Source organism: Phalacrocorax aristotelis, chromosome 1 (genome assembly GCF_949628215.1).
Source record: "Phalacrocorax aristotelis chromosome 1, bGulAri2.1, whole genome shotgun sequence".
NCBI lineage: Eukaryota > Metazoa > Chordata > Aves > Suliformes > Phalacrocoracidae > Phalacrocorax > Phalacrocorax aristotelis.
The window spans coordinates 165,732,670-165,746,844 of record NC_134276.1 but is presented as its reverse complement, the minus strand read 5'-3'; the positions used below and the strand labels follow the sequence as shown (position 1 = coordinate 165,746,844).

The 14,175-nt window shown below is 40.2% G+C and overlaps 1 protein-coding gene across 1 annotated transcript in view; it reads left to right on the top strand.

Moving 5' to 3' along the window:
* The first annotated feature begins 518 nt into the window (after positions 1–518).
* Positions 519–14,175, top strand: part of ANO4 (anoctamin 4) — a 138,327-nt gene continuing 124,670 nt past the window's right edge. The window contains exon 1 of the mRNA XM_075080070.1: positions 519–671. Within this exon, the coding sequence (XP_074936171.1) occupies positions 602–671 (70 nt within the window). The 5' untranslated portion in view covers positions 519–601. The remainder of the gene's footprint in view (positions 672–14,175) is intronic.

Below are 14,175 nucleotides of genomic sequence, written 5' to 3'. Positions count from 1 at the left end.
GAAGCATGACACCTTTTCCATATGATGAGACTTCCTAACACTTGTGAATGCTCAGAAGAAAAGATTCCATTATTGCCAAGTTCTAGTCCATCAATCAGAAAACTGTCATTTAATAAACTCTGTGGTAGTTACCTCGTTAATATCGTCCTGTGTGAGCTGTGTGGGTTTTTTGAAGGAATGGAAGATAATTCCTCCTGCAGGCCAGTAATGCAGTAAACCATGACTGTGTATTAATTTAAATATCTATTAGTGTGGCTGACTCTGATGTCTGCAGCACAGCAGCAAAGATGTTCACATTTTTCATATTCATAGAAAATTCATGTTTTTATACTTGGGTTGGAATTTTCTTTTCCCCTCTTCAGGAAAGCTGTTACAGCTCCATTTTAAACTGTGGCAATTTTTGTATTTTAGTTATTCCATGCTGGTCTCTTGTATCTAACAGTACTAATTCTTATTCCTGTCAGGTATAAGTTTATCTATTCATGGGGCTGAAAAGCGTGTGCAAATCTGTCAGAGGAGAACTGCAGCAAGCTACCCAGTGTCACAGCGTCCGCCTGTGGTCGGGCATCCTTCACTCCCACAAGTCAGAAGGTCAATAAAAATGGAAGCCTCATCTTCTGGATCTAGTATTTCAGCAGTCACTGGTGGAAAAGCAAAAACCCATCAGCCAGGTAACGGCTTTGGTTTGACGTCTTTTTCAGTTTCATTTCTTGTGTGATGTGCCATAATGTTGTGAAGCTGGTATTAATAGCATCAGATCATGCTTGCATGGAGGTCAATCTATCGATCGTCAGAGCTGTTGATTGATGTTTTGTCTACGTTGGTGTGTTTTTGTCAGTTATAGAATATAGGAACTTGGGACAGCTGAAAGTGGGAAATAAAAATGTAAGTTTAATCATAAGAAAGCATACAACATGTAGTGCTATCCAAAATATTAATGCAGAGGTATCTTTGGGCTATTGTTTTTTTAATACCGCTCCCCTTATATATGTTTAATTTTGATAAACCCTGAGCTAATGGCAGTGCTCTAGAGGCTACAGGCATCCTCCTTGGAACTAGGTAATTGACACTAGTGTTGGTTTTGAACAAAGGCACAATCCAGGGCGTAGATCAAAGTCTTGCTACTAGAATGCAAACAAAAACTCTAGATCTGAGGGAGATTTTACAACATACGTTAACTGGTTAACAAAATGAAACTTTTTAAAAGAAAGCCAGAATCTCCTGGGAACCATCAAATTCTAATTGACATCATGAGTTCACTCCTTGTTATGTTAATTGCCAGAGCTATTTTAGAAGTATCTTTTCTTATAACAGGGGAGTACATTTGTGCTGGCCATGTTCAGTCATTCTTCACAGTGAAAATTAAACTCCAAATTTCTTCCCTGACTAGAGCAAATTAAGGCTGTCCATGAAGTCAGTTTTGTTGCTTCTGTATTGAAGGGTCTCAATAATCTTCCAGTGTTGCTGCCCAGGAAAGGGCATGGTGCACCCTGTATGCAGCTGGTTGGGTGCTGCGGGGCAGAGTCTATTTGTGTGAGGCAGTTCTGCCTGCAAACCCTCAATAGTGCTTCTATTACACTGCAGATCTAGTAAATGGTTTAATTTTTATAGAAGTTGAAAACTTAGATTATTTATTGTGGGTTGCTATGCAGGTCTATTGCCATGAGTTTCATGCACCCATACTATTTAGTCACCATAATCTTTGTCAACATAGATTAATTAAGAATTTACAGTGACTCACGACTGTGTGCTTTCTTTATTTCAGTTCCTCTGTTCACTTGTTTGTCCTATTTTTTCAGTTTCTATGTTTTTTCTTTGAAGTAAAAAAACTACTACTACAGAAATGTTGATGTTGCTAAAGATGCATAATCATGACTGCAGCATGTTAAAAGGCTGACAAAAAACCCCTGCATCACAGTTTGTGAAAAAAGTATTTTGAACATGCACAATCACTATGTTCATTTTGAGCTGCTACACATCCTACATCTATGTGTTGACAGATATGGCCTGTGCTTTAATACTAAATAATGTACAAGGAACATATGCTGGCTTCTGATTGAGAAAAAGATCCCTTTTCAGGTAGACCCCAGAGGTTTCCTAAAGTGGAGCTCATTAGTGAGCATCATTTGGATGATGATTCTCTGAGGAATTTAGCTTTCAGTACAGTCATATGAAATGAGTTTTGTCTGTCATAGCCTGCTCTTTAGACAATAACAGCATCTGTGATCTACAGAGAACATGCTTGGCAGCTTGGTTCAAGGAGGAATTTAGTATGATGACCTTCACTGAAGTTAAGAATTAAAGTACCCAGAGCCTTAAAGGCTGCAGATTTTTAGAAATAGGTTGTATGACAAGAGTCTTCTCTTAACCAGCTGAGACAGTCATTGTTTCATCTGGAATGAAACAATGTTTTTATTATTTGGGTCTTTTTCATTCTGTATAGGAGTACTAAATTTGTCTCTGTGTGCAGGTTAAATTACAACCATTTGAGCTGCATGTAAGTAGAGTCTAAGAAAGATTATGGTCAGGCAGCAATAGTAATAAAGAGCATTCCTAAGAGAAAATTTTAATTTAAACCTTAAATTATATGTTATTCCTTCTTACTGAGTCACAGATTAACAGCTGTAGCTTCAAAAATAATTAGCCTAATACACTAGTTGACCAATAGCAGTACCTTATCTAAAGCATTATAAACAGAAATAGTTTCGTATTTTAGACAAAAAAATGTTCTGATGTATATTGATTACTCAGGTAGCAGATCTTACACCACCATTTCCAAGCTACCCTCCTGCTATTGCATACGGTAAATTCTTCAGGTTTGTGCTCAGTCTAATTTTAAATATTTCATACAATATGGGTTCTTCCTTCTGTTGGAGTGCTCTTATTGCAATCAAGTAGGTCTCACTGTTGGAGTAGTATACATTATATTCAGTCTGAAATTTTCTTTGTCCAGTTAACAAATGCTCCAAATATGAAGGCAGTCTAGCATAATAGATTGTACAGAAAGTTATTTTGAGGACTTAAAATGGCATTTCTAATTCTTATCAATCAGAGAGGCCAGAACCATGGAAAGAAAAGATCCTTGATAAATGACAGAGGTATAAATGCCTGTATTTTTTCCCCCTAACAGCATACCGCTTCTGTTTTCTGCACACCACTTTGTTTCCTCCGGCCACTTTTCTTCTTTCCAGAATGACACCTTTTATTATTTATCATTACTTCTTTTTTAATTTACAGCTGTTTCCTTTGCCTGAAGTTCATAGGTACCTATGGGCTAAGAGGAACTACAGATACTGTTCAGTGTTACCGCACTCCTTTTCAGCTTGCTTCCCTGCCAGTTTTATTTGTAGCTGACAAGGAGCCTGAGGCTGACTTTTACTGTTACTCTGGGTGTTAGAGTAGCTAGTGAGCAGTAAGCTGTCTGTAATGTGCCTTATTAAAAAAAAAATAAATACAATTTTGTCTTGTGCCAACTGGCAAAGAAGTACTGCTCAGCCACAAGCAGAGAAACTTCTGAGCTTTGATTTTAAGCAGATCAGAAGATATCAAGTAACTGAAAACAAAACACAGAGGAAAATGGAGAAATGAGAGGAAGAAAATGGCTATTAATGGTGAAGTGAAGACTCCCGATACCGGAGTATCTCTTCCTGGACAAGGGAAGCGCTATGGATGACATCTATCTGGACTTCTGTAATGCCTTTGACACGGTCCCCCACAGCATCCTTCTCTCTAAACTGGGAAGGTATGGATTTGGTGGGTGGACTGTTCAGTGGATAAGGAATTGGTTGGATGGTCGCATCCAGAGGGTAGTGGCCAATGGCTCGATGTCCAGATGGAGACCGGTGACAAGTAGTGTCCTTCAAGGGTCCATGCTGGGACCAGTAGTATTGAATATCTTCATCAATGACACAGTGGGATTGAGCATACCCTCAGCAAGTTTGCAGATGACCAAGCTGGGTGGTGCAGTTGACATGCCAGAAGGATGGGACGTCATCCAAAGAGACCTAGACAAGCTGGAGGGGTGGGCCTGTGAGAACCTCATGAGGTTCAGCAAGGCCAAGTGCAAGGTCCTGCACCTGGGTCAGGGCAACCCCAGATATCAATAAAAGCTGGGGAATGAAGAGATTGAGAGCACCCCTGCAGAGAAGGATTTGGGGGTACTGGTGGACGAGAAGTTGGACAAGAGCCTACAATGTGCGCCTGCAGCCCAGAATGCCAACTGTATCTTAGGCTGCATCAAAAGCAGCATGGCCAGCAGGTCAAGAGAGGTGATTCTGCCCCTCTACTCTGCTCTGGTGAGACCCCACCTGGAGTACTGTGTCCAGCTCTGGAGCCCTCAGCACAAGGACATGGAACTGTTGGAAGAGGTCCAGAGGAGGGCCACAAAAATGATCAGAGGGCTGGAAAACCTTTCCTAGGAGGACAGGCTGAGTGTTGTAGCTGTTCAGCCTGGAGAAGAGAAGGCTGCAGGGAGACCTTATTGCAGCCTTATCGTACTTAAAGGGGGACTATAGAAAAGATGGGGGCAACCTCTTCAGCAAGGCCTGTTGTGACAGAACAAGGGGTAATGGTTTGAAACAAAAGGAAGGTAGATTTAGACTGTGTACAAGGAAAAAATAATTTAAAGTGAGGGTGGTGAAACACGGGAACATGTTGCCCAGAGAGGTGGTAGATGCCCAACCCTGGAAACATTCAAGGTCAGGTTGGACGGGGCTCTGAGCAACCTGATCTAGTTGAAGATGTCCCTGCTCAATGCAGGGGGGTTGGACTAGCTGACCCCTAAAGGTCCCTTCCAACACAAACCATTCTATGATTGGCAGGCACACCTGTATGAGAGAAGTTCCTCTTAAAAAGGAGAAAAGCAAAGACATTAAAAACAATCAGATAAGTTTAGAAGCAATGATATTCAGACAAATGTGCATTCCTTCCCAAATCAGGGAGGGACAGTATTTTTAGTTTTGAGAAACCTCTAGTTACCATCTCCCACTTATGTGAACAGTTGTGGTATATTGTGGCTAAGAGGGTACAAGGCAGCTGAAGTACATGGTTCAAAGCACTTGGGACAAACCTTCGGCTGCTGTAAATTGTTATAACTCTCCTGAAGATGGTTTGTGGTCGATGACTCTGTGTTGTGCATAGGAGGCTTATTTTGAAATGGATGGTAATCAGCCTTTAGGTTGTCTGTAAGAGCAGCAGAACTAAGTGCTGAACAAGCCTTAACAAGGAGGTTAAACTGTCCCTCAATGTCAGGGTTAGGCAAGTCTGGGGACAAAAAAAATGCTTTCCTCACTTCTGATGGCATTACACCTTTGCTGTAGAGTAAGTAGGACTTTAGTTTCTGGGTTTCTGCCTGCTCTTTCCATTGATACACTTTATTCCAGGTCAGGACAATGTTACCTTACTTCTTCCTGTTGGTGACAAAGTCCTTTATTCTCAGACTCTGCAGAACTTATCAAACCTAGTTTCTCTAGCAGTCATTACATTTGCTGGCTGTGGAAAAATTGCCTTATTTAATAAGTCTAAGCAGCAGTAAAGCGAATTCTTTCATTGTATGAAACTCTGGAATCTTCCTAGGTCTTTTCCACTTGCAATACTTGCTAACAATTGTTACTCATTCTGTAATAATAGGGATTCAGAGGATCCCCAGCAAGATTTTCTTTCTCTATGACTCCTGTAAAGGCCTCTGGTTAAATTTTAATGTGGTTTGAGTTTTATATAGAAGTGTACATATAATAATGTAGAAATTCATTTATATCACTTGTACAAATAATATCCACAGGCAATCTGCATATCCAACAGGAAGGGTTGTCTCTGAAATAATTTATTTCCAGAATTTAGTAAATATGTAAAAAGTCTTCACTCCAGGAAACATAAAAATATTCCAGAAGTTTTTTCTTTCAAGAGTTTACTGTTTAAAAATGTCTCCTTCAAAGACAAAGAATGGTACATTTTGGTATGGAGATTCCTTACTGCCTGAAATGATATAGGCATATCCATGATGTCTGGAAGAACTTTATGTTCAATGGCAAGGAAGTGCACCTACTAAAAAGGACTGGTTTCTGGCATTACGGTGGAAGTCTAGTGGGATTGGAATTCAGTGAGAATCTTTTTTTGGCAGTCCCTTGCCTTTTATGACAAATAGTATCTGATAGACATGCTAAAAATGTTAAAGGAAGATGTGTTTGCCTTAGGTATGCTTTTCTTTACTTTTGGATTCTCTTTTTTATTGCTCATCAAACTGTAGCATTTTTATTGATGCTTGTAGTTATTCGGCATGAAAATAAGAAAGAAGAGCTAATGGTGTTGGCCAACAGAACAACTGACTTAGGAGGTGAGGAAAAATGCATGGTTCTTGAAACTGTGGCAATCAAAGCTAAAGGGAAAAAGGAAACGTATGTTTAATGAGCTTAGTCACAACTTAATGAACTTTGAATCATCAAGGAAGCTAGAACTGAGTCCTTCAAAAGTGATAATTTGCTGTGCGAAAGATCCTTTTCTCATCACAGAATGTGCACATGCTTGTCAGCATTCACATTTGGTTGTGAATGGTCTTTAGGAGATCCGTGTTAGTTAGATGTGACTTGTTGGTTAAGTCACATTCTCTTTTTCTCTGCTGACTGGCAGGGCGTGTGGCATACATCTCTCTCAGATTAAAAGAATAAACTTCTGCACATAATCCTGCCAGAAAGCTCGGTCATGCAAACGTTTCTTGGCAGCAAACACATGCGTGGTGTGGGAATGGCTGATGTAAACTCACCTGAAAATTTGAATTCACACTGACAGTAATGATGTTATCTTACTTGTTATTAGGGGAGGAGTCTTTTTCAATATGCCTTCTGCTGGACATAGAACTTCCATGTGGAATGAAGCATGGAGAAAGCGAGCAGATTTCAAAGAAGTGTAATATTTCCTTCATTATGCTAATTTTCATGTTACAAAAATATGTTTACAAGAAATGTCCCTATGCAGAAGAGACACTAATGACAAAGATACCAGCCTGCATACTTTATCTACAGCCTGTATTCAATCCAATGCAAGTTTGATACACCAAACAAAATTTCTTCCTTGTCTGTATCTCAAGCGTGAGCTGAAAATACCTCCCTACTGAACAGACACAGTACATTCTCCTGACTGTTCGTGCTCTAGCGCCTCTGCAAAGCTCCTAAGATCACTTTACCTCAGTTACAATGAGGACCTTTTGTCACTGGGCTGAGTGACAGGTCGTCAGATGGTGATTATGCAGTACTTTGAACTTGAGAGCTGAACTAGCTAGCAGATGATGTAGAGCCTGAAATCCTCTATCATTTGCTTAGTCATTCAGCCCATTTCATTCATCGCTTTACTTTTCTAGGGCAAAAGACACTTCTTTGAAAATTTCTGTTCCTAAGCTATAGTCTCCTAAAGTATTCATTCTAGCAGTTTGGAGAACAGTGTTGCAAACAGCATGGTTTTTTTTTTAAAAAAAAAAAGGCTAGATGATAAAGCACTGTTTTTCAATGCTAACTATCTTGTTTAATTTTAAAATATTTAGGCAGAAGTTGCATCCCTCTGTATCAATTTGTGCTGCATGTGACATGCACAAGTACTGATCCTACCTGGGACCTGTGCACACCCTCAGTAAGGGGCTTCAAAATAATATTAATCTTAACTGGTGGCTTTGAGGGTGTTCTACTTCTCTGGGGAGTATGTATTTTTAAACTCATGTGTTTTCAAAGACTTCTTTTTTTCCTTCCTGCTTTGATCAGTCTCCTGTTTGCTGTTATAAAATGATCTTTCATTCACTCTTGCAATCAATTACGTATGGTTACTTTAAAATCAGTACAGCTCACCCTCAGATTTTGACTCCCATAGCTGCTGTTGTCAGTTTACAACATGTAGTCACCTCATGAAGGCTGCAAAGTCCTGCTTTCTGTGGATGTTCTCGATCGTTCCACCCTCAGAGAGTTTCCTTGGAAGGGGAAACCTGTCCAAAACAGAACAGGCAGCCAGATGTGGTTTGGCACCAAACATGGAGTATTGCTGATCCCAAGGCAAGGTTATAATGTTCTGAGACCAGTGTACCATAATTGTATTAAAGCAATTAAGAAAATTCTTGACCACTCTAGCTTTTGCTAAAGAAAATAGACAATATATATAAAATTTTGCAATGTTTCTGAGAAAGGAATGACTCATTTTATTTAAAAAATATCCTTCAGAAGCAATGAGAAGGGCTTTGAATAATCAGTTATTATGTTCCCATAATGCCTGACTGAAAAATGTGACTTTTTCTTAGCTCTGTAGTTCTTGCTTAAAGACACTTAGTATTATGTAAGCTTCTATTTCAATGTAAAATATGTTTCATATGTTCTAAGGAAAGATTCTTGCAGGTAGACTGTCAAAAGATGGAACAAACTAGCTTCTACTTTGGCAGAGATGCTTTTAAGATCAGAAAAGGGATTTGACTGTAACAGGGCTGCATGGCGTTACTCATTTCCACAAAAGGTTTGTTCCAGTCCAAAAGATAGCAAGACCTCTTTCCTAACACCAAGCCTGCTGGTTCATTCTGAAATCTCAGAATTAAGGCAGACCTTTCTTTATAATTAAAAATAAATAAAAAAGGGGGGGTGGAAGTTGCTCCTTTGGTGACACACGTACGTGCATCTAGGCATCAGAACCCACTAGCAATTCCAACCCATGCAATGTACTGTGGTGCCAAAAAAGCCCCCCAGAATTTCATAAAACTCAGTATCACAGCTTACAGCAGGCGTAAGGGCAGCAGCAAAGCAAAGGTGACATCAGTTTTGATCTCTTCCTTGTTCCAGAAGAGAACATCCTTTGGGTCATGCAGACCACTGCCCTTCCCTGTGCCATGAGTGGCTGGATGTCTCAGGAAAGCAGACGTGTTTTCTGTATGCTGGATAACGCCACAGAGGCACAATATTTGCTAGTCACATCCTTGGTGTATGCAGTTCTATACCATGCTGTGCTTCAGAGTTCCAATGGAGTACTAAACTTACGCATTTTTGAGGTCTTCATTACTGGCAGCATTTAGGGTATTTAAAATAGAAAAAGGTAGATAACACTGTAGTTTAATACTTTATTTAGACCTTGTTTTAGGAACACGCCTAGCACAGGAAAGGAATTCAGCACCTGACAGCATAAAGCAATAACCTGCACTTTGATGACACCGGAAGGCTTTTAAAGGTCATCAAAACTGCACATCCTTTCGAGGCCCTTTGTGCTGCCAGAATGCCTCAAAATTATGACCCTTGCTATTCAGATGCTCTCCTATTGCTTGCAAAGGAGACTCTGCTTAATGACATTTGCTGAAAATAATGTACAGGAAGGCATATTTCATGGGTCAACATGATAGCTCTTGTCTGAGATTAAAGAAAGAAAGGCTTTGTGGTAACAGTGAATTTCTGGGCTTCATGGCCCTAGCCTGGACGTCAGGGCTTACAATGACACTGTAACTGAGCAGCAGACCTAACAAAGGCTGGAAACAAGGCAAGTAAAAGGCGGGAGGGAAGAATACGACAGCTACCTGTTAGCTCACAAGTGACAGTGAGTATAAAAGGAACAGATTTGTAGAGGAAAAAGGCGTTGGTAGCCATGAATCATTATCATCTAGATGAAAACTTCCACTCCAGAAGTCTCTAAATCTCTGCAAGCTGGAAGGGACAGACGGGATAGACAGGATGTGCTTGCCCTGTTCATGTTCCCTTTGCCTAAACATCTGCTGTCAGAAATAGGGTCCTGCACTGGGTAGACCTCTGTTTTGCTGTCCTGTCTTTAGGATAAGCATTTTCACATTCCTATGCTATGTTCATTCCTCAGTGGCCTCAGGACAGCTGAAGTTCCCAAAATGGTTTAGCTGCTGGTACTTTCTGCAGGAATGAATTACCAGGATGTGTTTAGACTGTGAAGGCAGCAATAGGCTATGGTATAATGTGAGTCTGTAGAATTGGTTGTTACATTAAAATCCCCCTGGAAGAGACATCTGGTATCTTGTAAAAGCTTTTCTTGATGTCCCATGTTATAATGAAGTAAATCTTTGGTGCCCTGAAGTTATTTGCTAGGTCATGCCTCTTATCGTCATGCAGCTAGTTTTTCTGCTTGTCTCATCAGTAAACTGCTGACTTGAGAAATGGGCAAGCTTTTTGCAATAAACAGTTTATTCAGCAAATGTTTTTTTCCTCTCCTCTTTATGAATTGCCTGCTACCAAATCCTGATATTGTTAAAGGTAGATGGTAACTAAGGGTTGTATCAATCACAAGTAGTTAGATTTTTCAAACATGGACAAATGTTTGAACATATGCAATAGTGGTCTTCGATAGCTGTGTTTTTATATGTGCACTCACAGTATAAGAGGAAAGAGGTAGAACTAAAAGGCAATCATTCCTCCTGTCACCTTTATATAAATAAAAGTAATAGGAAATGGGCTGAATTGTTCAGTCCATTTAGATCTCAGACTTCTTTCTAGATTCTCATTTGCAACATAGAACTGTGCAGAAATGTCTCTGCTTAGCTACACACTGTGGCTTTGTGCCATTTTCAGACTGTCTACTGTGAATTCCTATCTCAGGCATTGTGGCACTTGAAAAGGATAGCTTTGGTCCCAGTAGGAGAGCACACACTTTGGTGCCCTGTCTCTTTGTATTATCAGTGAAAAGAAGTGCTTCTAGGGGGTAATGCCAAAGGCTCATTGTGCAACACTGTTCCTCTACTGATTGTGTAAGGATCTGCACAGGGGCCATGTAGAGCCAGGTAATTGGAAATATTAGGCAAACGAATATGTGACATACTATGCTTGGGGCTTCTGTGTGGACATTTGGGTCCTTTCAACTCTCAGAATATTGAGGCATTTTCTGAGTGTAGATGGGAAATAAAGAAGGAGGCTGTGTGTTTTTGCACAGCAATCCAATGATTTGGGTACTTGTCCAGGTGGGAGACGTGGATTATCAGCTCTCCTCAGCTGTTGTCCTGCTTGAACTTGCTGCTTAAGAGATGCCTCCCTCTTGACGATAAGAGCACAGTGTTGGTGGGTTTGACTGTCCCCATGCCTGCAATTCATACTGGGCAGTGACTGAAATGCAGGAAATTAGAAATGCAAGAATTGAGGGCTAGCAGGACCCTGTCCCCATACTCTAGTGTTCAGGCTATTTTGGCAGCAGAGGAGACTTTCAAGGTATGGCTTTGTACCAAGGGCTATCCATCCATGTTGCCTGTGGAAAAGGCATACACAGCATGACAGTGAGATAGAACAAGTGCTGAACACAGGACTCGCCACTTCTCTGTAGTTAATTGGTTGAGTGGACTTCTCTGTGTCTGATGCCAGCCAGGGTTTAATGGAGGGGGGAATGAACACCATGTGTCTTCCAAATATCTTAGTCTGTGATAAGTTAGTAATATTAGGTGTTTAAAAATCTCCCTTTAGCTACTGCTGCTTCTGGAAGATAAGAAGAGATTTTGTATTAACATAATTAAACATACATCATGTCTTACAGTGTATTGCAATACAAAGGGAAACTATTTTTAAATGGCCTTTCAAAAATAAATCCAGTATTGTTATTCCCATACCCTTGACATGACTATGCACAAAACCATCTATGGCATAGGTTCTTCATGCTAATCAGAATGATTTGGGTTTTGAATTTCTGGTTTGGTTTTTTTTCCCCTAACATTCATTGGACTTTCTTACGGAAAATGAAGTAGCCCTATGTATGTATTCCAATGACTTTCAAAACTACTAATAAGATATTTTTGTGCTTTTACACTCAGATTTTGGTTCTTGGACACTAACATGCAGACACATAATTTTGTCCATAATCAGTGAGACAACCATTAAGATAAATGGTGTTTTCTTCGTAGTGGAAAATTTGATTAGCTCTGCTGAATAGTGACAGAGTATACACTTTTTTTTTTAAGGTAACTGGTAAACCACTTCAGACTATCAAGAGTTATATCCAAGTCCTTATGTATTTATAGACATATATGGTAAACTACCAGGTCAGATGTTTTTCAAATGTCTGTAAATATTTTCACAGGACACCCAATCTTTTCAGTCTTGGAAGCACATCATCTATTAATGCTGATATGAGGGAATGCTTTGGCTTAAATCAGAAGTCTCTAAAGGCCTCTCTTTCAATGTGTATTGTTACTTATTATTTATAATTCTTCCAAAACTGTGGATGTGTTTTGTAGATAGATGGGGGCAAATCCTGTGACATACACAGGTAAAAGTACCTTAACGTAGGGAAAATTGGAGCCTTTAAGATACTCTCAATTTGTCACTACAAGTATATATGTGCTGATACTGCCACGCCATACAGAAGCTACTGCAGGTGTGATAGACAGCTGGTCTTAACCATCATATGTTGCACTATCTTAAATATACAGATATGTCAACAAGTTCTTAGAAACAGAGAATTAAACACATGACTTTTTCTGTCCATATCCCCACTGCCATCTTCAAAAGGAACCTGAGACTGGAAACAAGCATCAATATGAAAGACAAAGGGAACTCGTCACCCCCCATGTCCCGCCCTGCCTTGTAGAAATCTGAAATTGTGTTAAAGGTGTAAGGCAGAGGAAGCTTAGTGCTACTGGTAAGGGGCAAGGACAGAAAGAAAGCGTCTGGGTAATGATCTTGTTCCGGAAAGGAGTCAAGTGTTAGGCTGGTGGGCCAAGGAGTTGCAGGTTGAAAACGAAGCCTTTTCCTTCTGTGTGGGTAAGGGGCAGCTCAAGGTAGGACACAGGATATGTTCTGCATCATGTGTTGAGAAGATACTTGTGAAGAAGTCATGCAACCTTTGCACTGACTTAAGTGAGGCTTTTGATGGGAAACCATGCAGGTCTGAGGGAACTGTCCTCTTGTATGAGTGTATCTGCAGCCACCTTGCTGGTGTGCGGTGGTTCAGCTGGGAGCGAGGCCTCAAGAGTAGAGTTCATATGGGGAGCAAGGACCACAGGAGAAAGGTAAGCATGACTCAGCAGTGTTACTGCCCTGTGCATGGGTGGCTTGCAGATCATCAGTGTTAACCTGACCTCCCAAAAGACCTGCTGACATTTCCAGATATTCTTGTTCTTAAATCCCTGTGAGGAGGGGAAAAATAGGTCTTGAAAAAATGCTGGTATTGCAACTTCGCATCTCTGTTCAAGAGTGAGAAGCCAGTAGAAAATGTACCTGCAGGGGTGATCCTTCACCCCATGTTGACCTGGGGTTGCCTTTAGTGAAAAGGGCACCATGCCCAGCAGCTTTCTGCTTGCTGTAAAGAAGAGGCTCTGGTGAGAAGGAGCAACTTATCTGTAGAAACTACAGGCAGTACTTAATGTAGCAAAACAAAACTGCTCATATCAGAATTATATTTGCTCTTGCTAAATATTGCCCTGTTAGAGATAGATGGCACTGTGATAGGAGCACCTACTCACATGGCATGCTAGTTATTTGCTACTTGTATTTAATGTCCATGCTGAAGCACAACCATTGTGAAAGTACATATTTGCTGCCAAAATTATTTTTTTTAAAAAAATACTAAATCAGTTTACTATACTGATAGAAGGTGCTGGCTACCTGCCTTTTCAGAAAGATCCTTTGAAGCTGTAAATTTTTCTCTACAGAAGCTTCTAGAGCTGTAGACGAAACATTTGTTTTCACTTGTTGAGTTAACTGGAAACAAGGGAGGGCAAAGGAGAGTGACTGTGATTTCAGAAAGCAACTATGTCAAGTATTTCTATTCCAACCAACGAGCAGAATGTAAGTGGTAAAACTCTTGAGAAAGCCCTGGCTGCCTCAGTGAATTACAAAGATCAGCTCTGTTCTGATATGTCCATTCAAAAATATGGAGTAAATATGAACACTTTACTGTGCCTTGAGAAATAGCAGCAATTGTTCCATCAGCTTAATTTTATATTCTTTATTTTTGTGCCAAATACTGAAACAATACACATTTTTCTGTGCACCCAAGTGCTCATGCTCTGTTTTAGACCACAACATGAGGGTATCCAGCTACAAATATGATTTGCACATTGCAGTGCATGTGTAAAAATGTGCAGGCTTTCAAAATCTAGCTCCAGGTGTTTACACTGCAAGAAAATAGGCTTTTGCTTGTAAAGTCTAAAGAGCTGATTGTGATTATTGGCTAGATACTAAATACATGTAACAAGTTCTCATCCAGCAAAGAACCTGAGTATGT